The sequence below is a fragment of the Phascolarctos cinereus genome, unplaced genomic scaffold (genome assembly GCF_003287225.1).
Source record: "Phascolarctos cinereus isolate Bilbo 61053 unplaced genomic scaffold, phaCin_HiC Scaffold_5;HRSCAF=322, whole genome shotgun sequence".
NCBI lineage: Eukaryota > Metazoa > Chordata > Mammalia > Diprotodontia > Phascolarctidae > Phascolarctos > Phascolarctos cinereus.
The window spans coordinates 244,702,605-244,719,799 of NW_027555958.1; the positions used below are offsets into that span (position 1 = coordinate 244,702,605).

The following is a 17,195-nucleotide window of genomic DNA, read 5'->3' on the forward strand; positions in this document are numbered from 1 at the left end:
TTTAGTCAGTTGGTATCCCCCTTACTCACTCTCCCTTGACTCATACCAGGGCCTGGGATAGGGAAGGCTCACTGCTGCTCCCTGGTCCTATGCCCCAAGCAGTGAAGAGGAAGATGGGGACTGAATTAGCTACATTAACCTAATAGTTTCATTTCTCCATTATGACCTGGGTAAAATAACCTACTTCTTCAAAAACTTCATTAGGAAAACAAAACACCCTCTACTAATTAAACCTATTCTAGTTTTAGTTAAATTTGTTGGAAAAAAAGCAGAAGCCCTGATTTTCAGGCCACTGTATAATCCTCTCCATCTGTTGCCTCCCCTCAAGTGCTCATTGCTCATGCTAGGACCATATTTTTGTAGGTCTGCAACCTGGGAGGCTGCTTTTGCTTTAGATGGTGTTATTGTATTGCTTACCTTATATGCACATCCATTTGTTTTGGGAGGCTCTCATGGGCCTGTTATAATAGAACTCCTTATTAACTGCTTTGTTAGGTGTTGAGAATCATAAACTCTGAATTGGAAGAGATATTTGAGGCCATCTGGCTGGTCCAACCTGTCTTGTACAGGAATTCCCTTTGTAGCATCCCTAATAAATGGTGTTCCAGGCTCTTTTTTTAAGACCTTGCTTCACATATGAGGTGCTTACTTCCTGATACAGCTCAGGGCATTTTTGGACAGCTCCAACTACAGAATTAGGAAAATGGAAATGAACTTAAAATCTCTCAATCTCTTTTTTCTCTTGATAAAATGTTATACTCCCTGTAGTTGCAGACCTATATTACTTTTAGCTATGAAGATCTTAGTGTCAGATGAAGGAATTGCTCTAGAGCTGTAACCAAGTTTTAGATGAAAAAGCAGGCTATACACTGATTTTGTCTAGGTTTCACACACACACATCCTTACTCAGTCAGGTGTTTGGCTTCCAGGTTGTGTTTGCCCTAATCACTTCTGGGTATTGTTAGTACACTTTTGGTTACTGCCTGGGCTGGAAACACTATCATTTCTTACTCCCAGTGTGTCTTGCATATTGGTCACCCAGACTGTAACTTGAATCAGGACATCAAGGCACTGTTGGGCAAGGGTCTCCATTTTGAAACCCCATTTTGTAAAGTGAATATCAATTTTCCAATGTTTTGTAAATTTCAATTTTTTTTCTTCCAGTAGTCCTACATAGATCATCTGTGGTGCATTTTTGGTTAATGACGGTCAGGACTAACACTGAACAAGTTACGGAAGGGCTGCAATATGTATCAGTGGAATACTCAACCTTGAGGAAAGCATGGATCTTTACATGTTCCAAAAATATCTTTTATCAAGGCATACCCATATAATGGACTTTGCACTGCAATAGATGGGAGAGCAGAGATAAAACAGAATCTGTTGATGATCATCTAAACTATTTTATTTTATTCTGTTTCCCTCCACCAGATGATACAATGACAAAATTGACTGCATCTTGTATGCTCTTCCGGCCTTTGCTCACCTTCTGGTGGCGATGCTAATATAGTCAATGGTTTCACTTTTCAAACTTATCTTTAGTTAGCTGAAGTGAGTGGTAGAAGGACTAGATCGAATTCTCACCTTATTCTCTTTACCCTTTCAGGCAAGGATTCTGGGACTCAAAGTCAGACCAAAGGACCTTAGAATTCAGGTAATCCAGTGCATCCCAACCCAAACTCTGTTGTGGAATGACAGAAATGTCATTCATTCACAACAGCTTCAACATAATGGTTTTCCGGGGTTCAGGGTCAGGAAGGGAGAACTCGGTTTTTTAAAATTACAAATTTTAAGAACTCTTGTTAGCAAAAGTTCACGTACTGGTAAAAAAAAAAATTTTTAAATATGGACCTGTTTTTGTGAAACTGATCTAGTCCTGTCCCTTCATTTTATTGAGAAATAAATAGGTCCTGATTTATATAAAGAAGAGACATTTTACCAAGCATTCAGTTGAAAAATGCTTAGTTGGGGGCAGCTAGGTGGTGCGGTGGATAGAGCACCCACCCTGGAGTCAGGTGGACCCACGTTCAAATCCAGCCTCAGACACCTAACACTCACTAGCTGTGTGACTCTGGGCAAGTCACTTAAGCCCAACTGCCTCACCAAAAAAAAACAAAACAAGAAAAAAAAACTGCATAGTGTTGGTGCACACATTCCCTACATGAGGCAAGGAAAGCAAGCAGATACACCCATATCCTATCCCCACCTCTAAACTACATAACATCCTTAATCTCTCACACACCTGCTAATCACCCCAAGTCTGCTCTCATATCCAGACATATAATCAAGTCATATCTACTAGTAAAGGTTCAGAACTGTATTTATTTGAAGTAATAAAGTACCCTGATGCTTCAGTTGTATGGAGGTGGGGGTAGTGTTGTACATTGAGCTTGGGCACTTCTGTTAAGGCTTCAGGGCCAGTCATACGATCCCAGCCCTGGGGTCTTTCTAAACATAGTCATCTCTTTATGTTCTGTATGAAGTATTTCAGGACTGAAAGAAAATGAGGTAAGTGTTCATGTCCTGGGTGAGTGGTTGTCACATTCCAGTCAGCATGATCACTTGTCACTATAACTACATTCTCTAGGACTATTGGAATAAGCATCAGTGTTACAGAAAATAAGCCTTGGGCAAATGGGTCAGAGAGGAGATATCCTCAGACTAAGAATAACAGGATCATGGATGAGATGAGTGGGAACCAGTCCATGTCAGATATAAAACAGTCTAGCTCCAAAAGTGGGTCACAGTGACAAAGGATCATGTAAAGTGAACAGTAGAGAATCTGCTATAAAATAAAGCAAGACTTGGAGGAAGGCCTTGGGTATTCTCTCCAACAGTCAATAAACAAGTGGATAACAGATCAGCTTCTGAATGCCTGAATTTAGTTCCTCAGACAAATTTATCTATAGAGTAGGAATCCTTTAACTTACAATACAGACCAAGTTAAACATCTCTTTAAGACCACTCCTTTGCTATATGAATCCTTCCAACTTTGGCTTCCTAGGTGGCCATCCTTCTAAGAAAGAAGGTGCCCAATTGGTGTTGGTTCTCAGGTGAGGGAAATCCTTCAGTAAAATATAATAAACAGGCATTCTGGTGTGCAAGAATCAATTTCCCTAGGACCTGACTTAGATCATCTGCTAGGTGATCTAATTAAAGTAGATTTCCAGAACTGCAAGGTTGAGGGCCACATCCTGGAATATAGCATATGAGTAACCAACTGTAGAGGCAATCCACCCTCCTAACACTTGCAGCTAGGACTAATGGTCACTCTGAACCTCCACAAGGAAGTTCATCATAAAGCTGTCCACTTATTTTTGGGGGAGTCAATGTCTGACGTAAGCCATCACTTGTACGTCCAATGAGCAGTGGCCCAGCCTTGGCCCTTGCAGAGCTCTCGATGTCGAAGGAAACAGTCATGGACACGGAATCTTCTACCACAGTGGGGACAGGCATGCAGGGCTCCAGCATGTGTTTTCATGTGCTCAGTCAGATGGTGTTTGAGTTTGAATCGTTTGTTGCAGACACCACAGCCAAAAGGCCTGAGACTAAAGGTCAGCATGATGTGGCGGTCCCGTTTTGGCTTCACTGCAAAACGCTTTCCACACAGGCAGCCGAAGCGCTTACCATCAGGGGGAGGTGCTCCCCCTAACTTTACTGGCCCATGCACGGCTTGTCCTGTCCCTCCTGGCCCACCACCCCCTGATAAGATTTCATTCCCATGCAGATCTACTGGTTTCCATGATGGGCCACTTCCACTGGAAGCTCCCCCTGCACTGGGGGGCAGCAGGAATCCAAGATCCCCTCCACCTGCTCCAGTGCCCCCACTAGGAAATCCTTCTCTGGACTCCTCCATTCCTCCCTCAGGCTGGGCCCCACCCCCAGCCACTTCTTCCTCAGGATCAAGCTTCTCTTGCTTAATATAGAAGATTTTGGGGGGCAGTGGTGTAGGAGGGGTGGAAGGTTCAGCTGAGACTCCTTCACCATCTGGTAACCTGCGGGTGGTGGTAGATATAGGCAGCGAATTGGGGGCACGAGGCCGAGGGGTCCCCCCTGCCACTCTTTGGGTTTGTGGGACAACTGGTAAGGTTCTTTGTTCTTCCTCCTCCTCCTCCTCTTCTTCCTCTTCTTCTTCTACCTGAATCTGCAGCACCTCCCCCAGCTCACCCCCCATTCCTACAACAGTGCTCTCAGCTGGAGTGGGGGGTTGTACGGGAGCCTGGGATGGGGCTGGGCGGGAACACCAGACCCCGGGAGAAGAGGAGGAAGAGAGGAGGAGGGTGTGGTTGGAGGTGCCCTCGCAGAGCTCTCGCAGGATCTCTGAGCACTGATCCACAACCTGCCACATCTGAAGGCCGCTGGCGACGAGGAGGTGAGCGGGGAGCGCGTCCAGCGGCAGGCGCAGGCGCCCAGAGTAGATGAGCTGGAGCAGCCCCTCGAAGGCATCGGCTTCGATGACGTTGGGCAACGTGAGCCTCGGCGCATCCCCCAGGAGCAGCTTGTCGTGGAAGTACGGGGAGGCGGCGGCCAGCACTGCCTTGTGCGCCCGGAGCTCCCGGCCCTGCACCTGGAGGGAGACGTCGCAGAACTTGCCCTCCAAACGGTGGCGGTTGAGGGCCTCCAGGAGAGAGGAGCTATGCTGGGGAAACTCGATCTGGATGGTCCTGGGGGCCGAGACCGGGCATGAGGGGGCCGGGGGCACCGGGGCCAAGGAACCGTGGGTATCCATGGTGTCCGGAGGAGGGGCGGGGCCGACGAGGCAGGCCCTCCCACGGCAGCGGCTGTGGAGGAAAGACCCGGCCTCAGAGTCGCCCCGGCCGGGGGGTGGGGAGGCTGCGCGTCCCCTCGGCTCTACACGACTTGCCCAACTTTCAGTGCCTGGACACCCCTCTCCTCCCGTCCGCGGCGCCGGCTCCACTCAGGCCGCCGTGCGCCCTCGCCTCGAACCCCGGCCACGGCCAGTAACACCTTGGCTGTCCCCAAGTCTTGCTGGGGGTGGGGAACCTGCGGCCTTCTAAATCCTTAACTGCAGCCTTTGAACGGAATCCAAATTTTACAGAACAAAACCGGGGTTCGGTCAAAAAGCCGCACTTGAGGATTTAGAAGGCCACACGTGGACTCAAGGCCGCAGGTGCCCCACCTCTAAAAGCCCTCCGACTCCGGAAGCGGGCGCCCCGCCCGCGCCATCCTGAGCCCGCTCCCGGGCGCCCGCGGGGCTCTCCGCCGGCCCTTCCCCAGCCTCCCGTTCCCCGGAGCCTCGGAGCCCCTCCTCCTGCCCCAGCTATACCTCCAGGCGGGAACTCGAGCTGTCCGCTAGCAGGAAACGCGCCGCCGCCTCCGCGCCCCAACACCAGCTTCAACGCGATTGGGCGGGGCCTGCTACGGCGACCAATCAGAAGTCAGCGTTTGCAGCGCATACAAGCCTCGTCAGGATTGGCCACCTTCTGGCAAAGAACTGGAAATTGTGGAGATGCTCATCATTTGGGGAATGGCTGAATAAGTTGTGGTACACGAATGTAATGAAATACTATTGTGCTATAAGAAATGATGGGCAGGCAGACTTCAAAAAAACCTTGAAAGACTTACATGAACTGATGCTGAGTGAAGTAAGAAGAACCAAGAGAACGTTGTACACAGTAACATGACGACCGACTTTGATAGACTTAGCCCTTTCCCAATGATCCAAGACAGTTCCAAAAGACTCCTGATGGAAAATGCTATCCACATCCAGGAAAAGAATTATGGAGTCTGAATGCAGATCGGAGCATACTACTTCCACTTTTTGTTTTTTTCTTTCTTGTGGTTTTTCTCTTTTGTTCAGTCTTCTTTCACATAACTAATGTTTATGTTTAACATGATTGTACATGTATAATCTATATGAGATTGCTTGCTGTCTTAGGGAAGAGGGAGGGGAGGGAGGGAGAAAATTTTGGAAGTCAAAATTTTTCTTATAAAAATGAATGTTGAAAACCATATATATAACTGGAAAAATAAAATACTAGTAAGTGGAGAAAATGAAATAAAAATTTAAAAAAAAAAAGGTTGGCCACTTTGACCAGGGCTTGACAAGCATCAGGGGGAAAAGAACATTGGCTTTTAGTAACCATTTAAAAGAAGGGGCAATAAGACTTAACCATTCTACCGGGGTGGTAGATGGGGTAAGGGTGAGAGGGTTGTCTTCTATGGAGAAGGTATTTTGAAGCCAGAAGTAGCAGATAAACTCGGCTCATACCAAAGATGACCAAATTCTAGCCCTAAAGCCAAGTCTTTCATTTGTCAACCTTGAAACAACCATGATAACTACTATGGATTGTATTTACTCTATCATTAAAAGTATAGGGAACCTGTCTTTTAGGAACCTTGAGGATTGCCTTAACAAGGACACAAAATGCTAGAAATATTATGAGACACATGAAACTACTTTAACCAACCATTTGATGCTGTTCAGTCTTGTCCGACTCTTCATGACCCCATTTGGGGTTTTCTTGGCAAAGATATTGGAGTGGTTTGCCATTTCCTCCAGCTCATTTGACAGATGAGGAGACTGAAGCAAATGGGGTAAAGTGACTTGACCAGAGTCATGCAGGTAGTGTCTGGGACCAGATTTGAACTCAGAAAGATGAGTCTTCCTGACTCCAGGTCTGGCACTCTTATCCACTGTGTCACCTAGCTGCCCTTAGCCAACCAACAATAGAGAAAAAAACGTGGGGGTAATAAGTTTTTGAAAAATAAATTTATTGCAGCCCTTTATCCAAGTATCAGTCAATCCTAGCCCCTACCTCTTGGTCAGTCTGGCCACCCTTGGCATATGCCCTGGTGTATGTAGGGCAAAAACAACGAGCTCCACGAGAGGTAAGGCAAGTTCCAAATTTAGGGCAGGGAGATAGCCTAAAAAGAGGCCCTTCTGGTTGAAAAGGGAGGATCCTTCCCCCAGAGTGCCAGCCCTTAATAACTTTAAAATAAATCAGAGTAGTCATGTCAGAGCAGAGGTTGTGACATCATAGAGGGGAATAATGTAGTCAATGGCTCCCAGTCTTGCCTTCACTGAGGAGATCCCACTACTACTATGGAGGGAGGGGGGGTGTTCCTGTGTGGGCTGGGCAGGGAGAAAGGAGCACAGCAATAAAAGAACAATCTCCTTTTATTAAACATGATTTTCTGTTTCACCACACACTCCAGAAAAAAAGGAAATGGGGCTGGGAGTGGAGAAAAATAGGATGGGGAGAGGGGAACGGAGAAGGCTATGGATGGATTTGGGGCATAGAACGAGAAAAAAAAATAACCAGAGGTAGGGCAAGTCTCCCACCCTTAGAAGGGTGGATAGGGAGCACAGAAGAGGAGAGGGCCAGGAAGCTTTGTACAGAGGAATCACCCCCCAGCCCACACACACACACACACACCCTGGATATGTACAGTACAAACCCCAGATAATTACAACAGCCAAAGATGGGAGAAGGAAACAGGGGCACTGAAGTGGGGCCTAAATTTGGGAAGAGCAAAGGAGAGAAGGGCACAGGGGATAAAATTTCACATATTTACAACTTCTATATACTATAAATTCGGCCCCGGCTGGGTACATGAGGAGAGTAGAATTGTGGGAGAACTGTCCATACAAAAGAATAATATGGGTAGATGGGGTAGGGCAGTAGGGCGAGGGCCCCAATACCAAACAAAAGAAGAAAAGAGCAAGGCAGGGAGAGAGGATGGCAGTTAGGGGAAGGGGATACCAAAGAGGGGGTTCCCTCCTCCCCCATGGCCCACCTCCCCCAAACCTCATTCATCCTACCTTTCCCATCCCACCAAAGAGCTATGTACAGAGAGAAACACCGAAAAATTGTGGAGCTGGCGGTAAGAGAATGGGAGAGGGGGAAGTGGGGAGGGGAAGAGGGAAGCCCAGCCCTGTCCCACCTCCCAAGGGGACAGAGACACGGAAGGGGGCCCCCTACGCCACCCCACCCTCGGGGGAGAGAGACATGGCTTTTCCTAGATTAAGTTCCCCCCTCCCCCTGGGAGTAGAGACCAAGGGGAGGGAGAGAGCAGGAGGGAGGGAGCAGGAGAGAATTAGGGGAGGCAGATAAATTGGTGTCCCCATAAACACACACCACCCTCGTAAACCCCAACCTCTCCCTGTTGCCTCATTTCTCCCACCCACCCACCCAACACACCAGGGGAGGCTGGGGCATAAGACCCCTCACCCCGCTCTGGGACCAGCCAAGAGCAGATCAGGTGTGGGAGGAAGGGGAGAAGACTCCCATCCCCCCTGCCCAACCCCTCCTTCCCTGCCCCTAGTGGCCCCCTCCTCCCCATCTAGGGTCAAGGTGGGAGGGAGTGAGTTTAAGAAGAATGGCAGAAGGAGAGGGAGTTTGTGCGTGCTGAGCCCCCCCAGGCGCTCCTGAGAAATCAAAGGGGTGTAGGGCCCCCATCTGGGGACCCCTCCCCATAACAAGGGGGGCAGGGGAGGCCAAAATGGGGGGGATGGGGGAGTTAGATTGTCGGCTCTGGTTACAGCTAAAAAATCACCCTGAAGTTGAGAGTTTGGAGGTGTCACACCCCCCAAGATGGGAGTGAGAACTGTCCCCCGGTGCTCAGGGGAGTGGGAATGAGGCAGAAGATGGGGATAGCACCCCAGAGTGGAAGGGAGATGTATGAGAGGCGAGGGCCCTCAAAGGAGAGCCCTGGGGAGACATACAGGAGGCATTGCCCCAGCAGAAAGGGAAGGAGAGTTTGAGGGTCCCCAGCCCCCTCCCCTGAAGAATGATGGGTAGGGGTGGGAGTCATTCCCACAGAGAAGTCAGTCCCTTGGTCCCTCGGCGACATCTGGTCTCTGGCAGGCGGTGGTCCAGGGTTGGAGATGGTAGTGGTAGGGTTGACAGATGTCAATGAGGCTGGGTGGACTAGTGGTCCGTGGTGTTTCGGAACTCGCCGTTCTCTGTGATCTGCAGCCGGGGTGGGGGCGGTGGGGGTGGGGGAGCCAGGCCATTCCAGGGGGGAGCCAGCGTCACACGCGGGTTTGCTGGACCCAGGGTGGGAAGCTGCCTCTCCTGCAAGACACCAAAGAAGGAGAGCGCGGACTTATTGAGACGCTTCAAGGGGTTCTCATTTCTGTCCCCACCAACCAACCTTCCCCCAACAACCATGGTTTCCACCCCAACCCCAGGACTCACCCTCTGTTCCTCCCTCAGCCCTCCCCACAAATCTCATTTCTCACCTTCATCAAAGAAGTTGCATCCTCTGGGAGGGGTGGAGAGGACAGAGGAAGGTATTATCCTTTCCTCCAGACCCACATTCCCTTGTACAAGTTGAGGGCACTTAAACCAGAGAGTCAAACCAAGAAACTAGCTCAGAAGAATAAAGGACCCCATCTAATCTAGACAGCTAGAAGGCAGAGAGTGGCCTCTAGAACAGGAGAGCTAGAGACCAGACAAAACTGACTTCAAATCCCACCTCAGACACTTACTAGCTGTGTGACCCTGGGCAAGTCATTTACTATCTAGGCCTGCCTCAGTTTCCTCATTTGTAAGACAGGAACAATAACAGCACCTACCTCCCAAGGTAGTTTTGAGAATTAAATAAGATGATATTTAGAAAGCCCTTAGCCAGCCTTAAAGTACTATATAAATGCTAGCTATTTTCTAATCCTACCTCCTCCACAACTAACCTAACGTCCTCTATCTTTACCTGAATACACTCTAGGAATTTTGTGACTAGGGAACAGGGGCAGTATTGGGGGGGGCTATACAAAAAATCTCATTAATCTGGACCCCTACCAATTTAGATTTTGTGATAACATGAGCAAAGAACAGACTGAAGTTTACTTTTTTCTATGAAGAAAGGGTGTGCTTGGCAAATTAATGGCAGAAATGTGACTGCAGGGGAGATATTTAACCTACACAAAAGAACAAACTTTTCTTTCCTGTGTATTCATTAAATCAGGTTTCCTAAGGGCCTCAATTAGGAAACACTGTTAGCTGAGTTCTAGTTACTGTATGTATTTTAAAATAATAACTCCATTTCTTTTAAATACTCTATCGCTCAGATGTATTTTATTTAAGACCAGCCTCCCCCCATTATAATATATTCCAAATTAGGGAGGGGCACCCATGTGAAGAGAGGGTTTGAGGAGGACAGTCCTATTGAGAGAAAATGTTATTAAAATAACAGGAAAGAGTGGCTGTCTCCCCCTCATTCTTACATCAGAAATGACTAGGGGCCAGGGCAGTAACTCCTTGCCCTCCAGTCTCTGTACTTCCAGAAACCTGAATAGGCCTCACCTTTTTTTCAAGCCCATCTTTCCTTCAGTTATTCTGCTTAGCCTTAAAATCAAAGAGGCACAGAGGCTAGACAAGTGATTTCACTGGTATAGGGAACTACTGGGTGAAGAAGCTCTCCTTAGCTCACTAAGTCAAGTGACTTGCCCAGGATCAAAGACAGTCAGCTGGGTGTCAGAGGCAGGACCTGAACCCAGTCTCCTTAGCTTTGAGGTGTGCTCTCTAATGACACTCTCATAGTCAAAGAGGGGCACCTAACTCCCAGTCTTGCTCTTATTCTCCTGCTTCTATTTCTTTTGTTGGGAAGGAATGAAAGAGCTGTCTAAAATTCTTCCTCTCAGGTTCTTCTCTTGACTTTTTTTCTAATGCAAGCACAAAATGATTCACTTTTAATAGCAGGGAAACAGAACCCCAAATAATCCAAACACTGTGGTCCAGACTAAATCTCAAATTACTTATGGTTGGCTTTGGAGAGTAAGATTTGAAATGTGAAGTTTATCTGACCACTACCTGAGGAATCATAAAATTGAAGTGAAGGTATAATTGATCACTCCTTCTACCCAGAGATCTGTTCCCCTTCCTCTACCCTAGGAACAAATAGCTCAGCTCTCACAAGGGCATGAATCCCTCATCCTAAACTGAATTGCCATACATTTTCTTGGAGAATTGTCAGAAGAGAAGAGATAATAAAGTATTTTAGGGAATTTGGGGAGGGGCAGGGAGGAAGAGAATTTCAAACCCCATCTTTCCTTTGGAGATTCAGCTGGAAACAGCCTAGAGGCATGCCCCTATACATCCCCATACACTTAAATTTGGAAAGTAGACGAATTAAGTTATGATTTAATTATTCACTTTATAAATCACCACAAGTTTCCTTTAAGTAGTGAGGTCCTATCCTGCATTTATCAGTAACCATACTTGAGAGAAAAACTGAGTAGGCAGATAATGTTAAAATAACAATAGAAGAACCTCACTCTCTATTGCAGATCAATAAGAAATTAAAATAAAATATCTTAATACTTATCATGAGGCCAGAAGTTAACAGGACAGGCTTCCATTTATTTTCATAGAATCATACATTTGAAGCTGGAAAGACATCTTAGAACTAAAAGAACTTAGAAGTTCATTTAGTTCAACTGTCTCATTTTATAGATGAGGAACATGAAACCCAGAGAGAAATGACTTGCCCAAAGTCACACAGGAAATAAAGCAGCAAAGGTGGCATTTGAACCCAGGTCCTCTGACTCCAGATCCATCACTCCTCACTGGCTTTTTAAGTATAAGACCCATTTGTCTCTTACACAAAGTCCACAGTCTTGGGGGAGTGGGGTGCGGTGGTAGGGCTACCAACCAGAAAAAGCAGGATATGCTAGGCAAAAGGAAGAAGGGGTTTTTACACGGTTTTCATGGTTTTATCTACCAGGCATCTCTACCTAGGAATAAGACCCCTGGATCTCATAAGGACATTTTTTCCGGTCTACAAAGAGAAGCCTATACCAGCACTCCAGTATCTGTGAGTGATTTCATGTCTAGACATTTATCTGAATATACCACCCTTTCAAAGCAACTTTTAGCAATGTTCCCGTTCCCTTCCCTCTCAATCCCATACATTCCTTCTTCTCCAGTCAGGGTAATGTTCTAGTATCACTTGAACTCTCCCTGATTTAACTCCTACTTCTAAAACTCCACTTCCACTGAGAAATCGAGTCATAAATCTCAGATGCCTTCCAACCCTCACACTGAAGAAAGGAAGGGAGGAGGAAAAACAGAGGAAAGGGAGGGAAGGAAGAAGTGAGGGAAAGAGGAAGAAAAGGGTTTGGGAAAAGACATACAGAAAAGGTAAAGAGAGAAAATGCCCTTCCCCCTTACACACCTACCTGCTGCAATCGACATGGTCCCTATGATGAAGGGCCTGCTAACCCATCAGCCCTAGCTTCTATAACATTCTCCCCTCCCCTAACTCCCCAAGCTCAGTATTTGCACTGGTGAAATGGGGGGTGACAGATGTCAATGGGGGAGGTAGGAGAGGAAAGGGGATTAGGTTCAGGGATAAGATAGTGAGGGAAGGGCTACCTTTGTGTAGGGAAAGGGGATTCTCTCTAGGGTAGGCTGATTTGCGTATGGGGGAGGGGAAGATTACTGAATATGTCAAGCAAGTCTCTGTGGGATGTGGTATTTTTGTAAATGCTATTAGAGAATTATCTCTGGGGAAGTGTTTTGGAACATTGATTAGATGTCTGGATATATCAATGAGGAATCTGAAGGGCATCCTTCAGATTCAGGAGGAATGAGTATCACGGGGAAAAATTTCTGTGGATGTGAACAAATCTGGAGAGAAGGCATTCTCTCTGTGTGGAGGGCAGGTAATTGTGTATGCTATCTGAGTGAGAAAGGTCTCTTGGGAGTGGAGGGAAGTGGGCTTCATGACCAACCTGCTGTGGTCCGGAGTCACCTCCCCCTGTGTCCTCCGCCAGTAGCCAAAGCGGAACCAGGAGAATTACCTGATGAGGAGCTGCAGGGGGAGAGAGTGGGGTCATGGGGTCAGGGATTAGGAACCTAAAGTGTTGAACCTGGGGGGCAGTAGGATCAGGGGTCAGTTTGAAGTCAAGTGGGTAAAAAGATGTAAAGTCAGGGAGAATAAGGTGGAGATGGGATGAGTTTAAAAGGCCAAGATGAAGGTAGGGTCAGAGGGCTAATGGGGAAACAGGTCAAGGAGGTTTGGTCCTGAATGCTAGTTGATGAGAAGAGAAAAGGCTTAAAAATAAGGCCAGGGGAGAGGGTGGGGAGGTCAAAGAGTGAAGATAGTTGAGTCAGTCAGCAATCAATGAGGACCAAGTGATGAAGGACCCCAGGGTATATCAGTATACTCTCAGAGACTCTGGGAAAGGGGTATGATTATATTTAAGGACCACCTTAAGGGTAGCTGAAAGAGGATGTAGACATTGTGAGAGATCAGGTAGTCAGGGAAATTATGACTCTGTAGCCAAGACAACAGAAGTTATGAGAGGGATTATTAATCCCACCAAGAACTAACAGATTCTAGCATCCTCTGCCACATTCCCTCTTATCATAGGGAATTATAGCTTCTATAACCCTTTATCACAGAATAGCTCCTGGAAGGCAGAATTTTCCACCTCTGGTAGGGACAGTAATATTAGGGGCCTGCAAGAAGGGTCTGGGATATAGGAAGGGGTAGGAAAAACAGGAAGGGTCGGAGTACTGACAGTGGAGAGATGTTACTGGGAGTGACCAGGGCACAGACAGTGGGATGAGAATGGGGTTACTGGAGGATTCACTAAGAGCACTGGGCACAGATGAAAGTGGGATGGCTAGAGATTGGGATGGGTTCACTGGTGGCACTGGGAGCACAAAGGACAGTGGGATGGATGGGGATGGGACACGGAGAAGATAAATGACATTGTAATTTCCACCTGAGCGTCGAGCAGCCTCTTCTTGGGCTCAGGCAGCGGTTCAGCCATGGCGGGGTGGTCCCGGCGCAGCTCCTCCTCCACCAGCATCAGCCTGAAGGGACGGGCTTCAGTGGGGTTAATGGGGGGCAGGGTGCTCAGATCCCACCCATTTAAGACTAACCCTCCCCCCTCCCCAAAAACAGCTACTACCCCCCTCTCGCCCCAGAAATATCTATTCCCCTCAAGAACACTCAGAAACCATTTATGCAACCCCATCCAGCAACTACAATTATTCATGAACATTCCGCAACCATCTCCTAGTAGTTCCCTATAACTGGAAATAATCAAAGACTGCATGACCATTCATCTGGGATGTCATAATACTTATATCAGGCAGAGTAAATAACTTCTTAGGTCCCTTGTAACTCTTGATATGCTATGACACTATGACCCCTTGCGTGTCCCTTCTGATAACCACTTAACACTGCTGACTTACCACAATTCCCTCTAGTATCCTTTCTCTAGCCCTATGGTTACTCTATACCTACCCAGGATTCCCCCTTAGAAATGTAATAACAACTCTCCTCCCAGAAACTCCTTATACCAAAGACAACTTCACCGCCCCCTGCTCCAAACTCCCTGTCCTGAGGCATCTCTTCCCAGCATCTCCATTACCATGACACCCTACTCTATGATGTACCCTCCAATCTCTTCCACCCCAGCTCCTACTACTTCTCTTCTAGTCTGATGAGGGTTCCCAAAGGTAGTTTTGGGGTTCCTAGGGTTATCTTTACTGAGAGCATCTTCTGGGCAAGTTTCATTGCCTCAGGCCTGAGAATACTTGCTGAGGATGAGATGTCATGGAGGTTTGGAAGTTCCTTTCTGAGAATAGACAGTTCACTACTCCCCAGAAATGGGAAAGATGGGGTTTATGAAGTTTGAGAATCCTTGTTTAGGCTGAGAGAAGATAGTAATGACCAGGTTTGGCTGAGGGTGTTATCATCTGAGGTCTGGGGTCCCTTCCTAGGATACAGGGAGTGGAAGTAGTAGAGATTAGACAGCAGTGGGGAATTTTCTAACAATTCAGAGGTAAGTTCCAAAACACTATAGGGGTTAGGAGTTAGGAAACATCTTTTTCCTGGGGGAATGTTTATCCCTAGGAAGGGTTTTTCATTTATGTTTGGTAATTCTCCACTGGAAAAGAGAGGTAACTCATTTCTGGGTGTGAGAGGCATCTGTGCTTGGGACATCTGTGTCTTCTGGGCTGAACATGACAGCTTGTCCTCTCAAGGGGCTAAGCTTGATTCTCTTCTTCAGTTACACTCTCTGTCACCCCTCCCTTCCCAGGCCGCCCCTCACCTGCCAATGATGCTCTTGATCTGTGAGTCCTTCTCCACCTGCTGCTGCCTCAACCTCTTCTCACTCTGCTCCAGCCTTGCCTGATACTGTAGCAGAATCTTGCTAGTCTGTTCCTCCTGGGACAGCAACCTCCGCTCATACTCCTCCAGCTTCCGGTTGGACATGTGCAGCCGCTCCTTCAGCGAATGGATCTCCTCCTCGTACTCCTTCACCTGCCCGCCGGGCACACCACCCCGCACTGTGAGGGACAGCTCTGACCCTGACCCAAACATGGATTTCTTTCCCCTCCCACAACTCATCGAAACACTGTTACACTACCTTTTTTATTAGGGCAATTGGGGTTAAGTGACTTGCCCAGGGTCACACAGCTAGTAAGTGTCAAGTGTCTGAGGTCACATTTGAACTCGGGTCCTCCTGACTTCAGGACCGGTGCTCTATCCACTGCACCACCTAGCTGCCCATGCTATACTACATTTTGAACAAAGTCCAAACCCACTGTTTTCAGGCAAGAAACTCAAGGATCTCATTTCTTTACCTGCCTGCTGAGTACACACATGCCCCTCCTCTCTCCTGTCAGATGGAAGATCCCAACCCACCCTGATGTCACACATCTAGGGAATGGAAATAGAAACCCAGTAATGTACATACAGGAACATAAACATGTATACATACAGACATATATGTACACATATGTCCACATACTCAGAGAAACAGAAACGTACCTTTACATAAATCTGGAGTTTTAGAATCTTTCCATCTAATCTAAGCCCCTTTTCCAGGAAGTAAAGTCAAAGACTAACCCCCAATTTTGACTAACATGCCTCTCTGCCCTAGGCTTAGAATACGTGAAGACAGGAAAGGGTAGGTCTATGTTTGACTCTCTTGTCTGGGCTGTCTCCTTCCCTTGAGGTGTCATGAATTAGGAGTCCATTAGTCCTCCATTCAAAGCAGTATGTAGGGAACCAAACTAGGAAATGAAGAGTCCTCTCTATGGCAGTGACTATAAAATTCCAAGTTTGGGGAGAACCCTGTCCATCTGCCTGCTTTCAGGCAGCTCACACCTAATCCAACACAGACTTTTCTCAATACTGAAAATCGTTCCTAAATATTATCCCTCAAGGAGGGCCTTGTTCACTCCCCTCATCTCATTTCTCCTTAACATCTGGCTCTGACCTTTCTTTACTGAAAGGAGTTAGAATTACAAATTGTCCCCTTGGAGACTGCCAAGATAAAGTCTCAAGAAAACCTTCCCCGATTAACTCCTGTTCTTCAGCTCTTGTCCTCCATTCTGCATAGCCCACAATCTTCCTTCTGGTTAATTTGCTTTCCTATGAAGCTCTCCCACCCCACCCCATCCCCACTCCCAAACTCACTGTCCTGGGCTTGAAGTGGCTTTTTTCCTGAAGAAGCCTTCCTGATTAGTCCTATCCAATCTTCAACATAATCTTCAACACCCCTCAGCCCTTCTTTAAAAAGTATTTCTGTCATTTATTGTACATCAACTCCACTGTCCATATGGAGCAGTAACACAGTACAGAACAAGATAATTCATAGACACTGTATATTTTTAGTGCTTAAAAAAATTGAGGGAGGGGGAAATTTTCCTTCTCTGAGCACAAATTTACTGAAATTTTGAGCATGTGGCATTAAACCCAGGATTTCAAATTTTACTGTGGATAATCCACAAAATATATGATCTTCAAGATTAAAAAAACCCTGAGAGCTGACTACATATTTTCAGTTGTTTACATAGACCACAGGTTTAAAGCTGAGAGATACTCGGAAAGACAAGGAATCTAACTTTCTAATTTTACAGATGAGGAAACCGAGGCTTAAATAAAATGACTTGTCTGTTGTCACACAGCTAATAAAGGTCAGAAGTGGGATCTAAATGAACTCAGGTCTACCTGACTTCAAGTCCAGTGCTTTCTCCACCACACTATTCTGCCTACATGTCTTTCTACATGTCTCCTCCTTCCATCCTTGGGCACCCCCCAAAGGTAGGAGTTGGGTCCCTTATTAGATTGGGAACTCCCTATGTGTGGGGACCATGTTTTACCCTCAGACAGGAAACTTCCCAAAAGTGAGAACTGTATCTTTTTAGACTGGGAAGGTCCTGAAAGCAAGAGATTTTATCTTTTCTTTGCTTAATTCCTGA

General features: G+C 46.9%; 2 protein-coding genes across 2 annotated transcripts in view; both read right to left on the reverse strand.

Moving 5' to 3' along the window:
• Positions 1-1,381: 1,381 nt before the first annotated feature.
• ZBTB9 (zinc finger and BTB domain containing 9) lies at positions 1,382-5,398 on the reverse strand. Its single transcript, XM_020999604.2, has 2 exons — positions 5,288-5,398; positions 1,382-4,781 (listed from the first exon to the last, which is right to left on the reverse strand). Exon 2 carries the CDS (start codon positions 4,727-4,729, stop codon positions 3,347-3,349), a length of 1,383 nt encoding a protein of 460 aa, XP_020855263.1. The 5' UTR covers positions 4,730-4,781; positions 5,288-5,398; the 3' UTR covers positions 1,382-3,346.
• Positions 5,399-7,123: 1,725 nt separating this feature from the next.
• Positions 7,124-17,195, reverse strand: part of SYNGAP1 (synaptic Ras GTPase activating protein 1) — a 34,394-nt gene continuing 24,322 nt past the window's right edge. The window contains 3 exon segments of the mRNA XM_020999339.2: positions 7,124-9,041; positions 13,700-13,790; positions 15,038-15,249. Of these exon segments, the coding sequence (XP_020854998.1) occupies positions 8,895-9,041; positions 13,700-13,790; positions 15,038-15,249 (450 nt within the window). The 3' untranslated portion in view covers positions 7,124-8,894.